At 38.5% G+C, this 21410-nt stretch overlaps 1 protein-coding gene across 2 annotated transcripts in view; it reads right to left on the bottom strand.

Annotated features, from left to right (window-relative positions):
- Positions 1-18851, bottom strand: part of LOC148846352 (protein ROOT HAIR DEFECTIVE 3 homolog 2-like) — a 112737-nt gene extending 93886 nt beyond the window's left edge. The window contains exons 1-3 of one of the 2 annotated variants that reach the window (XM_088953512.1): positions 18338-18851; positions 3252-3318; positions 3042-3144 (exon numbers count right to left, since the gene is read on the bottom strand). In XM_088953512.1, coding sequence (XP_088809638.1) covers positions 3042-3144; positions 3252-3318; positions 18338-18485 — 318 coding nt within the window. In that variant the 5' untranslated portion in view covers positions 18486-18851. The remainder of the gene's footprint in view (positions 1-3041; positions 3145-3251; positions 3319-18337) is intronic. The other variant, XM_088953513.1, reaches the window with a different exon arrangement.
- Positions 18852-21410: the final 2559 nt, after the last annotated feature.

The raw sequence follows: 21410 nt of genomic DNA on the forward strand, positions 1-21410 counted from the left end.
ACGGTAGTGTGGAACAATTGAAGGCTTGGTTAGTAAAAAGGCTACTCTCAGTTGCATGGTGTTGATCACACAGAAACTTTTTCTCCCATGGCTAAGATTGGTTTAGATAGGATGTTGATCTCTCTAGCAGCAATGTATGATTGGCCCCTCTTTCAGCTTGACATTAAAAATGCCTTCTTACATGGTGATATCCTTGAGGAGGTATATATGGAGAAACCACCAGGGTTTGTTGCTTAGGGGGAGGATAGTAAGGTTTGCAGACTTAAGAAGGCAATCTTTGGGTTGAAACAGTCTCCACATGTGGTTTGGAAAATTTAGTGTAGTAAGGGAGTTTAGCATGAAACAGTGTCAGGTAGACCATTCTATGTTCTGCTATGAATCAAAGGCTAGAAAGATTGTTAGTGGTGTATGTAGATGACATTGTCATTAACTAGTAGTTATAAAAATGGGATTGATAGGTTGAAGACTTTTTTGCATGATCACTTTCAAACAAAAGACACGGGTAATCTGAAATATTTTTTTGAAATAGAAGTTGCAAGATCAAGGCATGGTATTAACTTGTGCCAAAGAAAGTATGTCCTTGATTTGCTCGAAGAAACAGGGTTGTTAGGTGCTACAACGGCTGAAACACCTATGGAATCAAATGTCAAGTTGAGTGCTAATGCAAGTGAAAAGTTTGAAGATCCTAGGAGGTACAGGAGATTGGTGGGTAAGTTGAACTACCTGACTATTACTCGGCTAGATTTATCATGAGAGAACAAAACATATTGAAGTTGATTACCACTTTGTAAGAGAAAAGGTGATCAGTGGAGTGATAAGTACAACAATTGTAAGATCAGGAAACCAATGGACAGATTTGTTTACAAAAGGGTTGAGTCAGGGGAGAATGTATTACATATGTAACAGGCTAGGATTATATGATATATACTCTCCAACTTGAGGGGGAGTGTTAGAGTCGACGGTATAAGGGTAGTTTAGTCATTTTTCACTTAATTAAAGGTGAGTTGTCTATTTTGTCTTTGTTTAAGTTGTGTGTTCCATACTTGATGAGAGACAAAGTTGTCTTTTGCGTTCTAATGCATATAGACCATAAATAAAAGGTGGGTCGGCTAAGAGTGTGAGATTCTACTCTCTGGCCAAATCCTTTCTTTCTCTTCTTCTTCTTCTTCTCTTTTTATTTCTTACTTCAAACCTAGCACTGAACTAGTGTAATCAAACCATTAACAACCACACAAAGCATATTGAGGTTGACAGACACTTCATCAGAGAGAGAGAATAGCCAATGGAGAAACATGTCTCTTTTGTTAAATCATAAGATCAACTTGTTGATTGCTTCACCTAGGTAAGCTAGGCATCATAGAAATCTATGCTCAGCTTGTGGGTGAGTGTTGAGAATATGTATTGTGGGCAAGGTTATTTCAGTTATTCTATATTATTTGTATTTGAGCACCCATTCAAGGGCTTTTATGTAAACTTTATCTTTATATAAAAGGTTTCTGTGGGGTGTGAATAGTAACTCACCCTTTCTCTTAAAACCCTCTTCTTCTTCTTCTCTTCTGCTCTCCCTTCTTCCTCCCTCACTTTTACATCTTACAACTAAATAAAACAAGATACAATGGCCACAATACCTGCTGCCTAAAGAATAAAGAAAACAACAATAATAATAGGAAAACAGCAATTAAATAACATGGGGCCACTATAAATTAAGTCTAATCTACTGTATATTGGCAAAAGAGATTTAAGAGAGAATGAATTTGACTTATTGACCAGTCTCTTGAAAATCCTTGATAAATAGTGGTTGGACCCTTCCATTTCACTTGCGCTTCCTTTTTCTCTTCTTTGCGCTATTCTCCTTTCTACCAGTTCTCATTCCAAGGAAACTTGGTAGAAACCTATCCCCCCTAAAGTTAGCGCTTTTTGTTAGGAGGTATTCAATGGGAAGTTCAATACAGTTACCAAGACAAATGAATTTTGACATGTTGATCTTGTGGCTGGTCCAAACCATCTACCAGTGGATCCCCCATTTGGTGGATGGTTTGGATCAGCCACAAGATCCCTCCACATAGCAAAAACAGGTGGAGTTTGCAAGGAAGTTCCCTATTTACCTCTCTTCCTTTTTTCAATTGAAAATTCATACTTTAGATCAGAAAACTTACTAAACAAGACTCAAGAAACCGTGGTACTCTTGGCACTTCAGATTTGTTTGAAAGGAGAGAAAGACTGTAGCAGATGGTCTTGAAATTCTGGACTAGGGATTTTTTTCGTATAGCGTCAACTACACTCTGACATAGTTGTTGTTTTGGGGAGAGCTGATCATCCATATTTTGTGCATCAGTGTTTATTCCCTCATGTACTCTCTGGTTTTCAATATATTATACCTACATGTTGCCTTCTCCCATAAAAATATCAAGCAACCATACTTCTGATAAAAACAAGCCACATCAGCCTACCTCATCTTCAATTGAGGGAGGCCCTTGGAGAACCTCAAATTTCTACTACAGAAGGTCAACGTTTTGGCTACTCTCTTGAACTGCTTGCTCAGGTTGACCATAAGGTGAGGAAACGCTTGACCAGACTCCCGCACTAAAGTTGTTGTAGGAAGAATTTACTTCCCAGGGAAGCACCAGAATGAGAGGTACTTCATTAGGGCCTAGACCATTAGTTTATTTAAGAGATGTCAGCTATTGCTGTTTTGTATTGACATCATACTATTTCTGCTTTGTCCTCAGTAAACGACACTTTTGCAGCAGGGATTTTAGAACAAATAACACTCTTTTGATCATCATTGATCCTACCTCATGTACCACAAACATGCAGTGAACAAGATCTACATTATGAAGTTTCTCTTTAACAGTTACTGTTTTTATGGAATTTGAATGAAATGGTGTCAATAATAGATACTTGGTTTATTGTTTTCATTTCCAGGATGAAGCATATAAACAGCATTTTACCTGTCAGAAGATACAGCAGAAATAGAGCTGACATCATATTTAAGGTAAAACTAAACAACCACCACTTCGACAAGTAATGAGATACATCACCTCCCCTCTTTCTCTACCATCAGTACCCTCCAAATCCATGGCAATAGTGCAAGGTTCAATACCGATACACTTTGCCATCCATATGCCCTTAGTAGTCTGACTCCTGCAAGAAAATGACATTATATTGCATGTCTCATGTTTCCAGTCAATGGCTATTGAAATCAAGAAGTAGATTTACATTTTCAAACACTGAAAAAGTACAAGTCCTACCTTCCCTTGAAAGCGTCCATCTCCCTGAAATTGGTATGGAAAAGATGGTTCATTAGAGTGCTTTTACCTGATCAAGAGAACAGGTGAAAAAGAAGCATCAAGACAAAAATGACAAAAAACAATGATACCCTGCTTATAAAGAAACAATGTTCCTAATGTTTGACAGGGATCAGAGCTGCAGTTTTAAGGACAGGTTGAACAAGAAAATACCATAGGGAAAACCATGGTGGCTCCCACATGAAACCAGTGGAAACCACTAATACCATCATCCCAGACCTACACTGCATTTTCTTGAACAGAAAGTTTCTATTTTTCTATGATTTATGTTAATTTTCAGATTGTTTGAGGTAGTTGGGCCATTGAAACTGGATACTTTTGTATTTGACATGGTTCATAATGTCCATATGATCAGAAACAGAAAAAGAAGAGAATATATATGATTGCATGGGTCCTAGATTTGATCAAAGTAGGAAATTCTTTAATCTCAATTTAATAAGATTAGGACTGTTCAGTAGGGATAAATGTCCCATGCTTTATATGTGTATTGACCAGCTTTGAAGTTAGTAAAATCCAAGTTCTTTTCTCCCATTGTCTCCTATGAATCTGCTTGGGGAGACATCATTGTGGCAGGGGGTTGATGCATTCAAGCCAATGCTATATAGCTATTCATCAGTGATGATTCCAGCAGGCTGTCTACTCTATTTTCTCTTTTCTACCTTCTATTGTATCATCTTTGGTTTAGAATTTCCAGCTGTTGTCTTTTTATATCTTCGAGAGTAAAAGAGTTCACTTCAAATCCTAACTAACCATCAGCAATTAGCCAACAACTAGTAGGGCCCTTTCTTCCTTCCATAAAATTCATCAAACAGAACTTTCTACAACCCTAGTTTACCCATTTTAACAACTGATTTAGGGAAGCACAATGCACCTTGATATTGCAAAGTTCATACCTTAAACCTCACATAGTATAATCAACCTAGCCTAACCAGTATCAACTAACGTCAGCCCCAAACTGACCCAATCAGCCTAAGGAAAAGCCAAACTACCACCAATGAAAAATGACTCAGTTTTAATCACTTCAGGTGCTACACCAATGATAGAGCTTCTGGAGACATGCCACAGTGTGCACATCAACATGTGATCATTGACATGTCTACTTGGTGTAACCTGATCACTGGTGGATGCATTAATATTTGGCTGTTATTTAATGTTCAAAAAAGTCTTAATAGTGGTGGAACCAAGAAAAATAAATGTCTTAGTAACAGTGGCAGACTTTTTACATGGATAATAGGTTTTAGTCCCTGTTTGGTATCACTCAAAATAAGCACTTATTAAAATTAGTACTTAAAATAAGTGGTGGGACCCCACAATAAGTAGAAAATAAGTACTTATCCATAAAAAAGCCCAGAATAAGTACTTAGTTTGAAAATAAATGCTTAAAAAAAAGCAGCCCTAGGCCAGGTTATTTTAATTGCATATAGAATGAGTGCTTCTTTTTTGGTGGGACAAAACTGTCCCCCAAAAAAATTTGAAATACCCACATTACCCCCTCTATACTGTCTTCTCCATTCCTGCGAACCAAAGGTGGCAGTGGTGAACCCAGGCGGAGGCTACGAGCAACCAGGGAGAATTTCACAGTTCTTGTAAGTGAAATCCCTCACTTCTTTAATTTCTCACCGTTTTGGGGATGAAACTCTGGTGTGGTGGGTTCTAACCCATTTTTCTGCCATTTTCTCCTAGACTTGAGTTTGGGAAAGAGGCAAATACAGTTACTCAGTTAGCTAGCGGTGGTTCTTCGGTGGTGAGTTCTACACTATTTTTTTCTTATTTTTTCCTTTTTGTTTATATATATATATATATATATATATATATATATATATATATATATAATTGACTATGCTATTCCCAGCAATGATTTTGGACAAAAATGTTAAAATTCAGTTGTTGTTATTTTTATTACTTTTATGATTATTATTATTACAAGAAATCAGTTTTTCAGTTATTTATTGTACTTTCTTATATAAAATGAATTATTTAATAGTGCAACATGTGTGACACATGGGCCCATGTGTGTTGGGAGGGTTAGAATTGTCATTTTCATCGAAATGGTTCAATATAATACTCATAAAATAACATATGTATGTTAATTTAGGGTTATAATTGTCATTTCTGCAAAATAAGTACTTATTGACTAAGTGGCTCACCAAACACTGTATCCAAATAAGTACTTAAAATAAGTGTAAGTGGTTTGGGAAAGGTCCTCCCAAAAACTAATAAGTACTTATTTCCCAAACTACTTATTTGCCAAGCATACCCTTAGTCTTGGAATATTGTATAGTTTTTCTCCTTCCCTTTTTTTCATTTTATTAGATAGGTAATAAATAATGCATTCATTGATACCAAGAAAAAAATATAAAGGTAGTACAATCATCAAGATCCAAGTAAGTGGTGCCTGATCCTATTTAGCAGGGAAACCCAAAAATATAGTAACATGCTAATACACCAAAGGTATAAAGAACAGCTAAGTAGGGAAGCTGGGCCCTCAATACATCTCAGATCGTCCAACACCACCCCATTCCAGTGTATTAACCAGTGTTCACTGATATCTTAACCTAATGGAATGAGTTCACTGTAAATATAAGATCTAAAGCCTCTCTAATGTGATGACTGAATGTCCACAGTCCATCCACCACATCTGTAAACCAGCCTACAATCACCTGTCAGTCTCCCACTCATAGTTGTTAAAATCTTACAATTTACATTACAATAAGATTCACAATTCAAATCATGAATGCAAGGGGTTCCAATTCAAAAATTATGACTGAATCCTTTTCTAATAAAAAGAAATCCTACTGTTCCTTTTTGAATACAACTTGCCTGATTCATGTAATTCAAATTAATTCAATTAGAACCTAGTTCTTTACCTTGTCTAATGCAGTTACTAAGATGTAGCTACTGTTAAGGTGTAACAAACAAAGTTGATGAGTAGCCCTACTGTACAGTCCACCAAGCACTCCCTAAACTACTTGTTCATGGAAGAGGGGGTTGAGTTCTAGCAGTATCAAAACCACTAGGATCTGAAGAATCTGATAGAAACCAGAGCTGATATCCTCTGGTTCTTGTGCAAGAAAACAGAGAAGAGAAGAGCAGGAAAATAACTAAACTATCTTTATTCCTTCCAAAAAAAAAAAAATCTGCCTTACAATCTTTTCTAGCTATCCTAGATAGACCTTACATATTTTGACTTGGAAAACAACTACAAAATCAATATTAGGAGGACTCATAAATTGCTGAAAAAAAAACTCTAATGATAAGAACCCTACACTGACAAATAAATCCAATAAGAAGAAACCTATACTGACAAATAAGTCTTATAACAAGAATCCTAAATTGGCACCCAAAAGGGATTGTTCAAAAATAAAAAAAACAAAGATATCATGGGACCCACTTGGTTTAACTAACAGGGATGCCTTAGGGATGGTCCTGTTGTTTAAAGAACAGACTTGTGGCCTATTTGGGGTCTGATGGAGGTGGATGGGCTGCAACTGGTTATTTTGGGTGTCACAGGTTGATGCTCTGCATCAGTCACCCCCTCTTGAAAAGAACTCGTTCTTGAGTTCAATGAACCATGCTTGCCATAATAGGGTGAAAGATAATGTGCATTAAAAGTGTTGCTATTTTTCAATCAGTTCATGTTAGAGGCCAGCTACACTTTGTAAGTATTATCATTAATCTAAGCAATAATCTTGCAAGGTCCAATCTTCTTTAGACTTATCTTATGATACTCGCCACTTGGGTATCTTTCATTTGGAAGATACACCCACACTTCACCACCAGCTTCATAGACAAGCTAGTGACAATGTCAATCAACTTGTGCCTCGTATTTTGAAAAATAGCTTCAATATTGGCACAAACCTGCTTTTGAATGCTCATCAATTCTTTTGTCTTCTTATCTTTTTCCAACAACTGGAATAAGAACAATATCAAGTGGTTGTAGAGGATTTCAACAATGTAGCACTTGGAAGGGAGAAAATCCAATTGTTCTATTTGTAGAACTATTAAATTCAAACTCTATCATAGGCAACACCAGATCCCAGTTTCTTGTAGATATTTCCCAATGTTATCACCTCTGTTAGAATTAGCCGGGTGAGGGGTAGATTAGTCTTTTCAGTCAGTTTAAGTTATGTGCTTATGTGGCAGTTCTAATTAGACTTCCTGTCCCATACTTAAGTGGGGGCAGTTTAGTCATTGTACTTAATTAAAACCCCTAATCCATATTATATTCGACTGGTAAGGTTTAGGCTACCAAGTTTGACTGATTTCTTCTTCTTCTTCTTGTTGTGCTCTTTCTCCTTCAGTCTCTTCTGGTTCGAACTGTTGAAGCTACTGAACAAACATGCATTCAGAGCAGGACATTGCTCTCTAAGTCTGCTCCTCTCTGATCTGACTCTTCTTTTTTTTTTCTGGACTGAAAATGGAGAACACAGACTCGACCTAGGTCTGAGAACACTTCGGTCCTTCTTCCTCTGCTCAGAACTTGATTGTTTTTCAAGAAAAAAACTTCAGAATTAAGTGGATGGTCGACTGAAGCTTTCCATTGAGGTTGGTTATTTTTTTTTCTGTGCTGTTGGTATTTCTAGGTTGAAAACCTTCAAAATCTGCTCGGACTGATAAGAATCTAAAGAACTAGGTTGTTTGTAGCCTTGGTTATTGGCAAAAAGTCCAAGGACAGGCTGTGTTTACAGTGACCGAATGGTGTAAGGGTATGTTTGACCCTTTTGTGTGGATCTGTAGATTCAAATCTGTAAGGTTTTGAAACCTTTGTTGGTCACGAGTGACATGAATCGACTGACAGAGTACTGCAGTGGTAGTAGTTGATGGTTTCTGAAAAGGTCAGATAGACCTGTAACATGTGTGACAGCTATTATCATCTGGTGGTGCTTGTGATGTTCACCCTCTATTGAGCAGTTTCAAGAGGGCTCGTATGTGGTTAGTTGAGTTCCTGAGTTACTGTCATTGTGATTTATGATTCTGTGTAATCAATAATGGTGTGAACAAGAACAAAAGTCTGTGTTTTTGTACTTAAAGGAGTGGCTGAATTGTCTACATCAATTTTCGGCCTTGTTGTTGTCTGAATGCTAGTTTACCTTTTGTTCTTTAATCTGAAATGGTACCCGAACCTGTCTGAAACATCAAGCTCTTAACTGGATGGTAGTTTACATAGTGGTGATTGATTGTGACTGGTTGTGAACCTATTATCTGTGTTTGGAGACTGCTGTAGTGTCTGGAACATCTAACTCCTGACAGCATTACTCAGTTGGTGACTGGGGATTCAGCATCAAAAGTAGCACTGGGAGGGCATCATGGCAGAAACTGGAGATGGTTGTAGTAATCAGAAACCTAGTGTGGTGATTCCCTCTAAATATCTGGGTGTGCAGATGACTTTAATTAAACTTAATGGTGAGAATTATGTGCCATGGGCCAAGTCAGTGGAAGTTTTTCTCAAGGCAAAGAGGAAAGTGAAGCATATGAAGTTTCTGATGACTGGGAACAAGAAGATGCCCAAATCATGACATGGTTATGGCATAGTATGAAACCCAAAATAAGTGCCAACTTTATATTCTTAGATACAGCTAAAGACATAAGGGGACATGCTAAGAACCTTTATTCTAGGTAGGATAATACTACGAGAGTATATCAGTTCTATCAGGAGTGTTAGAATGTTAGAGTCAGGGGTATTTTGGTCATTCTAGTGTATCTTCTTGAATGTGAAAGGTCTATTGTATCTGAGTTTAAGTTATGTGTCCCATCTTATATGAGGGACAAAATTGTCTTTCTTGTAACTCAAGTTTTATGAATAAAAGTCAAGTGGGTCGGCTAGGAGAGTAATTAAGAACATTCTCTCTTCTAGTCTGGCTGAACACTCTTCTCCTCTCCTTCTTCTTCTTTCTCTTTTCTTTCTTCTTTCTTCTTCCCTACTTTGACCTAGAATCAACTAGGGTTTATTCACATGGTATCAGAGCATTAAGGTCTCGTGTTTTCTTGCTACTGTCTTCTTCTTGGGTTCGCCGCCAGCTTCACAGTAGGTTTCATCATCCTACAACTGACCTGATTGAAGACTCGATGAAGGACTGAAAAAGAGTTGCCGTTTTGAGGGCCTGGAGGTGAGAATGCCTCTGGCCGATGCTGTGGTGGTCGTTGAAGTGGTATACTAGACCATCTATTCAGTGTACGAAGAGGGCTGGACGTATACAGGTATGGACATTGCTGTCGTGTGTTCAAAAATGGACTGTGAATGCTAATTTTTTGTGCTTCAAAAGTTAGTTGTTGTGGTGTTGGGTGAAACTGATACACATATCAGTCATATTCTTTTGTTTTCTTGCTCGCATGTGTGCTGAAAGAAGAGTAGTAGATTGCTGAGGTCCACGACAGTAGTGGTGTGGTGTTGGTTGTGTTGTGGTGGCTGACATATCTATGATTCTAAATGCTTAAAAGTGAACCCCTAGACCTTGTGTGTAATCAGTTCTGCAGAATGAAAAACAAGTGTTCGATGAAATGACTGAGTAATTTCAGCAGTGGTGTGTTGATGGTAAATGGTTCTGCAGTGTGCAGTCCAAGTGTTTGATGTGTTGACTGAATGATTTCAGCTTTAGAGTGTAGTGTGTAATGTGCAGTTGAAGAAAGTGGGGTTGGTGGTATCATAAGTGAGATAAGTCTTGTGACGAGTGTGAGATTGTGGTGTATATTCAAAGGTGAAATAATTGAGATGGCTTCAACTGTAGTTGGGAATGACAACAAAACCGACATCATGCTTTCTTCAGATTATCTAAGTGTTCAAATGGCTTCCATCAAGTTGAATGGTGAGAACTATGTACCATGGGAAAAATCTGTGGAGGTGTTCTTGAAGGCCAAGAGGAAAGTAAAACATTTGAGGGAGGAAAAACCTTCATCTGATTCTCCTGGGTTCAATGATTGGGAACAAGATGATGCACAAATAATGACATGGCTTTGGAACAGCATGGAACCAAAGATTAGTGTGAACTTCATGTTCCTAGATATAGCCAAAGAGATCTGGGATCATGCTAAAAGTTGTACTCTGGATAAGACAACACAACTAGGGTATATCAATTATACCAAGAGTACATCAATTTGAAACAAGGAAGTCAAAGCTTAGAAGAGTATTATGCAGGTTTGAGGAACATCCGCAATGAGCTAAATGTGTATCACCCTCTAACATCAGATGTCCAGATCCAACAACAGCAATGTGAACAGCTTGATGTGACTAGGTTTCTTGTGGGCTTGAAGGTTGAGTATAAGCCTATCAGAGCACAGATATTGGGGGGATCAGCTCTCCCCTCACTTGAAGAAGTTTTTGCCCATCTTAAGAGCACATCCATTGAGCTGGTGAAACATTCTTCCTTCTCTGATAGATCTGGTTTGGTAGTGACTAAAGGGAGTGGTCATGGAAGTAGAAGTGGTGGTGGCAGCAGTGTCCCTCCAAGCAACCGTGGTGGACACATGTTTACCTGGGCTAGTGGTCGGACTGGAGGCCGAGAGTCAGGGGGAGGCCGTGGAAAAGGAAGGGGTAATGCTCAGAGAAAATGTACACATTGTGGCTTAGAGGGGCACATAGTTAATTTCTGCTATGATTTGCGTGGTCCACCCAACACTTGGGCTAACCATGTTACATCTAAGAGTAGTAGCACAATTACTGAAAGCCAGCAAACTGCACCAACCCCCTCCACACCCACTTGTGCTTCTGGGTAGAAAATGGTGAGTGTACCACGGGCAATATATGAGCATTTCCTTCAAATATCTCAGCAGAACACAGCTACACTTGCCCATTCAGGCATGACTTATTTAGCTTCCAAAGCCTTACCTTGGATCATTGATTCTAGAGCCTCGGACCATATGTCTGGGACTCTTGATGTATTTTCTTCCCTTTCTCGCTCCTCCACATCTCAGACAGTTACACTTGCTAATGGTTCTACATCTCCTATTTGTGGTGTTGGTGATGTTGATCTCTCCTCATTGTCTTTAGCATCTGTTTTATATGTTCCTAAGTTCTCTTTTAACCATATGTCTGTTAGTAGATTAACCATGTCCCTTGATTGTTCTGTAACCTTCTATCCTTCTTCTTGTGTGTTTCAGGATCTCAAGATGGGGAAGAAGATTGGTGGAGGGAATAAAGCAGGTGGTTTGTATTACCTGATGGTGGTGGCCCCCCAGTGGCTTTTCAGTCGTCTCTTACTCCTCTCCAATGGCACTGCAGACTTGGTCATCCCTCTCTCAAGGCTTTGAAGCTGCTAATTCCTTCCTTGAGTCATCTTTCATTATTAGATTGTGAATCATGTCAGTTGGGAAAACATCATCGAGTCTCATTTAGTCCAAGAATTGATAGTCGTGTCTCAAGTCCTTTTGCTTTAGTTCATTCTAATGTATGGGGTCCAGTTAAAGTGGTGTCATACAATGGGTTTAAGTATTTTGTAATCTTTGTTGATGACTTTTCAAAGATGACATGGATGTATCTTATGAAAGACCGTAGTGAATTGTTCTCCCTATTTTTCAGAAATTTCATGCTGAAATACGCACTCAATTTGGTGTTCATATGAAAATACTTCGCTCCGAAAATGCCAAAAAATACATCTCACCATTTCAGCAATACCTAGAACATCATGGAATAATTCATCAAACTTCTTGTGCCTACACCCCGCAACAAAACAGTGTAGCTAAACAGAAAAATAGACATCTTCTTGAAACTGCTCGGTCCTTGATGATCAATACGCATGTCCCAAAGCATTTTTGGAGTGATGCAGTTCTTACATCCTGTTTTCTAATAAATCGGATGCCCATGTCAATCCTTGGAAGTCAATCCCCTTTCTCCGTGTTGTTTCCCACTTTGTCTCCCTTTCCTCTCACCCCAAGAGTCTTTGGCCATGTTTGTTTTGTTCAACACTTTGGAACTGGAGTAGACAAGCTAGATGCTCGAGCTACAAAGTGTATTTTTCTTGGCTATTCAATGACTCAGAAATGGTACAAGTGTTATAACCCAAAGTTTCATAAATCGGATGTGTGCCCTGATGTCACCTTCTTTGAATCAGTTCCTTTTTTCTCAGATGTCGGGGTCTCTTCTTCTCCCTCTGTGGTTCCTCTTCCTGTTCCGGTTGTGGACCCCCTTCCCATAGCTCCCATTCCTACTGCAAATGCACATCATATGCATGTTACTACAGAGAGGCCGCCAATTACTCAAGTGTATACCCGCAGAAGTGCTTCGGCCCCTCCTCCACTTCAGCACCTGTCGACAGATCCTGTTACTATTCCTTCTTCCTCAGATCTTGATCTTTGCTTTGCAAAAAGGTAAACGTACTTGTACTTCTCATTCCATTTCCGACTATGTTTCTACTACTCACCTTTATGCTTCTCATTGCAAGTTTATATCATTATTCTCATTGGTTCCCATTCCCAAGACTGTACGGGAAGCCCTTACCTCCCCAAGGTGGCGGCAAGCCCTGGAAGAAGAACTCTCTGCTCTACAACATAATCACACGTAGGAACTCACCACCCTTCCTCCCGGTAAGCACATTGTTGGGTGTAAATGGATCTATACAGTGAAGCATCTTCCTGATGGCAGTGTGGAACGACTGAAGGCACGGTTAGTGGCCAAGGGCTATTCTCAGTTATATGGTGTGGACTATATGGAGACATTCTCTCCTGTGGCTAAAATTGGTTCAGTTCGGGTGTTGATCTCATTAGCTGCTATGTATGATTGGCCTCTCGTACAACTTGACATCAAAAATGCCTTCCTACATGGTGATCTTGTTGAGGTGTATATGGAGCAACCACCAGGGTTTATCGCTCAGGGGGAGGTTGTTAAGGTGTGCAGGCTCAAAAAGGCAATCTATGGACTGAAATAGTCTCCACGTGCATGGTTTGGCAGGTTCAGTGAAGTGGTGAAGGCCTTTAGGATGAAACAGTGTCAGGTTGATCACTCTGTGTTCAGCTATAACTCAAAAGATGGGAAAATCTTGCTAGTCGTGTATGTGGATGATATTGTCATAACTGGAAGTGACAACAATGGAATTGACAGGCTAAAAAAATTCTTACAGGACCACTTCAATACGAAAGATTTGGGGAAGCTAAAGTATTTCCTAGGAATAGAAGTTGCGAGGTCAAAACAGGGGATCAACCTATGTCAAAGAAAATATGTCCTTGATCTACTTGAAGAAACAGGGTTGTTAGGTGCTAAACCAACAGAGACTCCTATGGAACTCAATTCCAAGTTAAGTGTGGATACAGGTGAAGAGTTTGATGATCCTGAAAGATACAGAAGGTTGGTGGGAAAGTTGAACTACCTGACCGTTACCCGACCAAATATATCATTTGCTATGAGTGTGGTGAGTCAGTTTATGCAACATCCTTGGGTTCCTCACTGGGAACCCTTGAGATAGTAGGGTACACAGATGCTGATTGGGCTAGCTCTATATCATAAAGGAGGTCAACCACAGGGTATTGTTATACCAAAAGGGAGGAACTCTTGAGATAGTAGGGTACACAGATGTTGATTGGGCTGGCTCTATATCAGACAGGAGGTCAACCACAGGGTATTGTACCTTCTTGGGTGGCAATCTTGTAACTTGGAAGAGCAAGAAGCAAACAGTGGTGGCAAGAAGTGGTGCGGAAGCAGAGTACAGGGCTATGGCCCATACCACATGTGAACTAGTATGGCTGAAGAACTTACTACAGGAGATGGGTTTCTCAATTGACAAACCCATGAAACTATACTGTGATAACCAAGCTGTTGTTCTCATCTCATCCAATCCTGTCTTCCATGAAAGAACTAAACATATTGAGGTGGATTGTCACTTTGTGAGAGAGAAAGTGATAAGTGAGGCAATAACTACATCTCATGTGAGCATAGGAAATCAGTGGGCAGATCTTTTCACAAAAGGGTTGTCTCGGGGAAGAATAGATTACATTTGTAACAAGCTGAGACTATATGATATATACTCTCCAGCTTGAGGGGGAGTGTTAGAATGTTCGAGTCAGGGGTATTTTCGTCATTCTGGTGTATCTTCTTGAATGTGAAAGGTCTATTGTATATGAGTTTAAGTTATGTGTCCCATCTTATATGAGGGACAAAATTGTCTTTCTTGTAACTCAAGTTTTATGAATAAAAGTCAAGTGGGTCGGCTAGGAGAGTAATTAAGAACATTCTTTCTTCTAGTCTGGCTGAACACTCTTCTCCTCTCCTTCTTCTTCTTTCTCTTTTCTTTCTTCTTTCTTCTTCTCTACTTTGACCTAGAATCAACTAGGGTTTATTCACAAGGAGTATTTTGATCTGTAGCAAGGGAATAAAACCCTAGAAGAGTACTATGCAAGTATGAAAAACCACATAAATTAACTAAATGTCTATCATCCCCCAACTCTGGATGTTAAGGTTCAGCAACAACAGAGGGAGCAACTGGATGTCACTAGGTTCTTGGTGGGGCTGAAATCAGAGTACGAACCAGTTAGAGCCCAAATATTGGGAGGCTCTACTCTTCCTACACTTGAGGAGGTATTTGCAAGGTTTTGTAGGATCTCTTTGGGTTCTACAAAGAGTACCACACCATCTAACAGATCAGGATTTGTGGCAGCCAGAGGAGGTGGATGTGGTACTAGAGGGGGAGAACATGGATCTCGAGGAGGTCGTGGTGGTTCTATATTTGGCCATGGTGGTGGTCGTGACTCAGGGGGAGGCCATGGTAAAGGAAAATGTAACTCTACTAGGAAGTGTACGCATTGTGGCAGGGAAGGACATTCGGTGAATTTTCGTTATGATCTCCATGGCCCACCTTCTACATGGGCTAATCATGCAGTAGCTGGTGGGGTTGATGTCAGTGATAACCAATAACCAAATCTCACACCTTCCACATTTACATCTGTTTCTGGGAAGGAGATGATGAGTGTACCACACGATGAATATGAGAGGTTCCTTCAGGCTACTTCACAACATACTACAGCCACCCTTGCTCACTAGGTATAGCTTGTCTGGCATCCAAACCCTCTCCCTGGATTATTGACTCTGGAGCCTCTAATCACATGACCGAGACTCCAAGTGTGTTCTCTTCCCTCTCTGAAACTTCCACATCTCAAACTATTTCCCTTGCCAACGGTTCTTCTTCTCCATCTGTGGTATTGGTAATGTTGAAACGACTTCTCTTTCATTATCATTTGTTCTATATGTACCTAAATTCTCATTCAATCTTATGTTAGTTAGTAAATTAACTAAGACCCTTAATTGCTCTATTACATTTTTCTCTTCATTTTGTGTTTTTCATGATCTCAAGACTGGGAAGAAGATTGGTAGAGGGCATGAAGCCAGTGGATTGTATTATCTTGACAGTGGTGAATCATCAGTTGCATTTCAGACTTCCCTCACTCCTCTATAATGGCATTGTCGGCTGGGAAATCCATCCCTTAAGGCACTCAAGAAATTGGTTTCGTCTTTAAATCATTTGTCGTCTTTACAGTGTAAGTCGTGTCAATATGGGAAACACCAATCAGGTTTCATTCAGTCCTAGAGTTGATAGTCATATGTTGAGTCCTTTTGCTTTAGTTCATTCAGATGATTAGGGTCCGATTAAAATAGAGTCTTATAATGGTTATAAGTGTTATCACTTTTATTAATGATTGTTCAAGGATGACATGGACTTTTTAATGAAAGAAATGAGTGAATTATTTTCCATTTTTCAAAAATGCCATGCTGAAATACATACGCAATTTGGTGTTCCAATCAAAGTTCTTCGTTCAGATAATGGTTGTGAATACTTCCTCACTTCTTTTCAACAGTATTTAGAACAACATGGCATCATTCATCAAACTTCATGTGCATCCACCCCTCAGCAAAATGGGGTGGTTGAACGAAAGAACCGTCATCTCCTTAAAATTACTCGATCTATTCTTCATCATATGAGTGTTCCTAAACGATTTTGGAGTGACGTTGTGCTTACTGCTTGTTTCCTTATTAATTGTATTCTTTCTTGGCTACTCTTGGACCCAGAAAGGGTATAAGTGTTACAATCCCATTACTCGGAAGTTCTATGTCTGTCCTGATGTCACTTTTTTTGAGTCCGTTCCATTCTTTTCGGGACCTGAAGTATCGTTATCTCCACATTTGCTTCCTCTCCCTCTTCCAGTCCGTGATCCGGTTCTGGTTGTTCCAGTTGGGGCTGAACTTTCACCATTCCCGTGCAGATTCCTACTGAACGACCACCAATCTAGCACGTGTACTCATCGATAGACACCAGCACCTCCTTCGGCTTCTACCTTGTCTACAGATCCTATTGTTTCTCCTATCCCAGAATCTTCCAGCTTGATCTTCCCATTGCTTTGCGAAAAGGTAAACATAGTTGTACCCTACATCCCATTTCTAATTTTGTTTCAGACTCTCACATTTCCGCTTCACATTGCTAGTTTGTTTCTCTATTGTCATTTATCTCTTTACCTAAAGAGGTCCAGGAGGACCTTACTTCACCTGGGTGGCATCAAGCAATGGAGGAAGAACTCTCCGCTCTTCAGTATACTCACACATGAGAACTCACTACTCTTCCTCCAGGTAAGCATGTTGTGGATTGTAAATGGGTGTATACTGTTAAATACTTTCCAGATGGCAGTGTGAAGCGTTTGAAGGCCCAACTTGTTGCTAAAGGTTATTCTTAGTTGTATGGGGTGGACTATATGGAGACCTTCTCTCCAGTGGCAAAGATTGGCTCAGTCCTTGTCTTAATTTCCCTAGCAATTATGTATGATTGGCCATTGTTTCAACTTGACATTAAAAATGACTTCCTTCATGGTGACCTCATGGAGGAGGTATATATGGAGCAACCACCTAGATTTGTTGCTTAGGGGGAGGATGGTAAAGTGTGTAGACTAAAAAAGGCAACTTATGGGTTGAAACAATCTCCCCGTGCTTGGTTTGGGAAATTTAGTGAAGTGGTGAAGAATTTTGGTATGAAACAATGTCTACCCATGGTAGCTAAAATAAGGATATTGTTTGGCTTGGAATTTCCATATTTTATATTACCAGGCTTTCTTTTCATGGTTAATCATGGAAAGCAAGTTGTAGATTTTGCATATATTTTGCCAGTAATAACGACCAAAAGAGTTTTGCTAAGATAACGACGACCCCTACTACATGAGATAACCCGTAACGGGGAACAAGATATAAGCATTCCCAGACTCCATACATGAATGTTTAGCTTTTTTTTATCAATAACTGTAAATTCAATTAAAATATTAAAAGAAAGTTACAATGTGAACAGAGGGCAGATGGAGATAAAGCATCTTATCTCCAAGCCAAAAACATTGAAACCGAGCCCAAAACATTTGAATCCTCCCAACCCCGCTTCTTTAGCCAAAGAATCAGTCATGCTGTTAGTCGTCCTTTGCACCCATTGAATTTTAATGTCCATGCCTGTGGTTATCCAATAAGACATTTGAAGCCTCCGATAAAACGTGAATGTTTAGCTTTTACCATGTCCCTTTCACAAGGGGAGATGATTTTAAAATATGGAAGAAGTTGCCTATTCAGGTAAGGAAATAATTTGAATTTAAGCATATCCATCCCCCCCCCCTCTCCCCCTCAAACCCGTCCTGAGAAAGCAAAATAACATATAAGGCTTCTTGAACTGTTACTGATTTAAATTATTAAATGCAGTATGTGCAAAACATAATAATCGCATTACCAATAAAAATGCTGATAATGGCCGGATAAATTTCCCCCCATAAATTCAAAGAAATGCTTTAACTACAATAGTAAACTTCACCACCTTAGCATTGTCACTACTAATTTCCAACTCATATCTTAAAAATTCCATCTTAAAGCATATAAATGCGAGGAAAGTAAAATAAAATCCAGCTAACTTTAATAGCCTTCGTTTCTACTGGGACCCTAAATGATTATTATAATTGAAATGTTCCAAAGAGAGCAAAACTTACGTAGACAAATTACAAATTAAAGTTGTTGCGAATCACCATGACCTCAATTGATCAGACTCTATCAAGCCCGTTAAACAGAAATTGAAATTTCCTATTAGAAAACATACCGCTGCTCTGCGGGCCCATGATCGCCACCACCGCATAGGAGAGTCCGCATTCGACGAGCTTTACAGTTTTGCTGAAATTTTCGAGGCCAGTGGCATTGAATTCGCCATCGCCGTCGATTAGTTGCGTAGAACAACAATCATCTCCCATTTTTAATTCAGATAAGATGACAAAATAAGCCTATAAATCATTCAAGAACATAGAAAATTAAGGGATCTGCTTCAGATTTATCTGCATTAAGCCAGTATGGATTCTAGACAGAGCTTTCTCGTTTCTCCTACGATCTTTCTTCCTTCTCAGAGAGAGAGAAAGAGAGGGAGGGAGGAGAACCTAAGCTACGTTAAAGAGAGAGAGAACTGTCTCAGCGAACGTTCGGTTTTTAAGAGAAAATCATTTCTTCGTTCGTCGCAGTGTAATCGTTCGTTACGCGGCGTATAATACACGTATCGCTTTTGCATCATTAAAAAAATGACTGTTTTTCCTACTTTTGACATAGAAAGCAATCGTATCGGAACTTTTTTCCGTCAACGTAGCAAACGGTTTATAATTAATCAGGCGGAGGATTTGTAGGGTAGAATTGTAGGTTATACCGTTATATTGGAATCTTTTATCTCAGTTAGAATCCTGCTTACATATTCTCTATACATAGTATTAATTTCCGAGTTCTAAAGGTTCTAATCAAACGGTAGTAAGGCGAGGAGCTACGTTGTCATCTTAAGAAGACGTCATCGTAAAACTCCGGGGTCTTGAATCTTCTTACTTGTAAGCTAAGCAAGAGATGGAATTTGAGAGTTCATCCTCTCCTGACTTTTCGCGCATCACACCGACCCCACAGAACGAATCAGCCGTACACGTGTAACGCCTCGTACTTGTAAATTTTTAACGGGAAGATGTTATAGGAGGTTGAAACGTGCTGTAAAGTCGGTGTGAGACGCGTTCTGTTATGAAGAAGGATGAAATTTGATTCTGATTTTTTTTTTATTAAATAGTTCAAACCTTCTTCTAAGTTTTTAACGTTGCTGAAAGCCTGAAACCATGTAATAATTATTGATGAATGTTTATACAAATTAAAAAAACAAAAGAGAATAATTTAAAGTTGCAATTTTATCTTAAAGCCATTGATATGAAGAGCAAATTTGAAAAATAAAACACTATCAGAAAAGAAATTGGAATGGTGCAATTCATATGAAAGGAAAGTTTGAAAAATAAATATTTTGGTCAAAAGTAGTTACATGGGTATTTTGGAGATTTTCATACCTCTTTTTAGAAGATTCTAATAAAGGGGGTCTACTTGAAACTATGTCAAGAAGATTAGGGAGGTCAGTGCAATTACCAAACTTTTGGAGATATTTCAAGTTTCAACAACAACCACAAACTTCGAGAAAGGCTTAAGCAAATTTCCCTTTTCTATTGAAGACAAAAATAAGAGTTTGTTTGGTAAGAGTGTATGCAGCAGGATCTCTTGCAGAAAAATATCTATGCACATTTTGCAGCCATGGACATTCAAATGAACGTTAGGCCCAGTTTGGAAGGAGTACAAATACAAATATATAGAGTGCAAAATTATGTATAGGCTTAATTTGGAAGGAGTACAAATACAAATATGTAGAGTGAAAAACCTTATATGTTGTATTGTTTTGTATGTATTTACGTTGTACAAATTTGTATTTGTACTCCTTCCAAATTGAGCCTTTAGGAACACTTTTAGGGATGCAAACCGATCAATCAGATTCAAATTAGGGAATATTCAAATCCAATCCATTAAACTATAGATCTGATCCGATCCAATATGAAGATTTGATATGATCTTATATTCGAATTTGAATTCAATAAGGGCATCAAATATCCAAATGTGATCCAATCCAATTTAATTTAAAAAATAAATTATTAAAATGATAAGAAAATATAACTGTTTAAATAAAGAAAAAACAATAAGGTTTTTCAACTGTTTTCATCATATATATACATGTTTTTTATAAAAATAAATAATATAAAAAATTACAAAAAATGCAATATAAATATCATATTTATCGGATGGGATGGGGGTAATCCTAATCAATTCGGTTTTTTAATTGAATCCTATTATCCGATCCAATCCGAAAATCCAAAATGGGGATATCCAAATCCGACAAAATAGGATCACATTAGATCAAATCATATCATGATCTGAGCTATTTGCACCCCTAAACACTTCCATAAGAATATATTATACATACAATATTTCTAATGTATGGCTAGATGCCAATGAACATGAGGACATCCCATCACCTATTTGTAACTGGATTATGAGCATGGATCTCCTATAAGTAAAACCTGTGCACACAGTTAAAGAATGGCTATTGAATATCGGGAACATCTCCACATGAATTTAACATACATGTGGGAGATATTCCTGATGTAAGGTTAGATGATGTGTGTGAAACGTTTTTGCTTGCCAAACATCCGGGCTCTACAAAAAGGGATAGAAGTATTAAATTAGGAGAGGGCCCGACCCAAAGCATGTAAAGTAGGAGTGAAACATGGGTGCTTCCAACCTAGTCCAACATGAGATTTTGCAATTATTGAGCCTAAGTATTTGGGCTGTGGCTTGGGCCTAGGCAAAAAAAAAGGTATATATATTCACGAGTCCAACTACATGCATTTTTTAATATTTGTTGTATGCTAAATCGAAATTTCAATCAATCACATTAAAAAAGCCGCAAGACCTATTTCCTTCTCATTGATTCATGTTTCACAAGGTGTACTTTCACATCTATGAAGTGTATTTATCATTAAAGACTTTAACAATGTTATACATAAAATTGTCAACTGTTGTTTTTATCATTGGTTCTTTTTTTTCTTCATTTTGCTTTACAATGCAATTTATGCACCATACATTTTGCCTATTTATAATCAACTTTACTCTAAACTTGGGCCATAAAGTCCAACCGAAAATGATTATATAAAAATACATACATAAATTCATTCAAACCCAACCAACTTGTCCAAACTCATCTTGACTCAACTCAAGCTTAAGCCCAAACCTAGCCAAAGTTGTGTTAGGTTAAAACTATGGTTGGGCCTAGGATTGATAGC

This window comes from Nelumbo lutea, chromosome 7 (genome assembly GCF_056320005.1).
Source record: "Nelumbo lutea isolate HS-2025 chromosome 7, American lotus-T2T, whole genome shotgun sequence".
Taxonomy (NCBI): Eukaryota; Viridiplantae; Streptophyta; class Magnoliopsida; order Proteales; family Nelumbonaceae; genus Nelumbo; species Nelumbo lutea.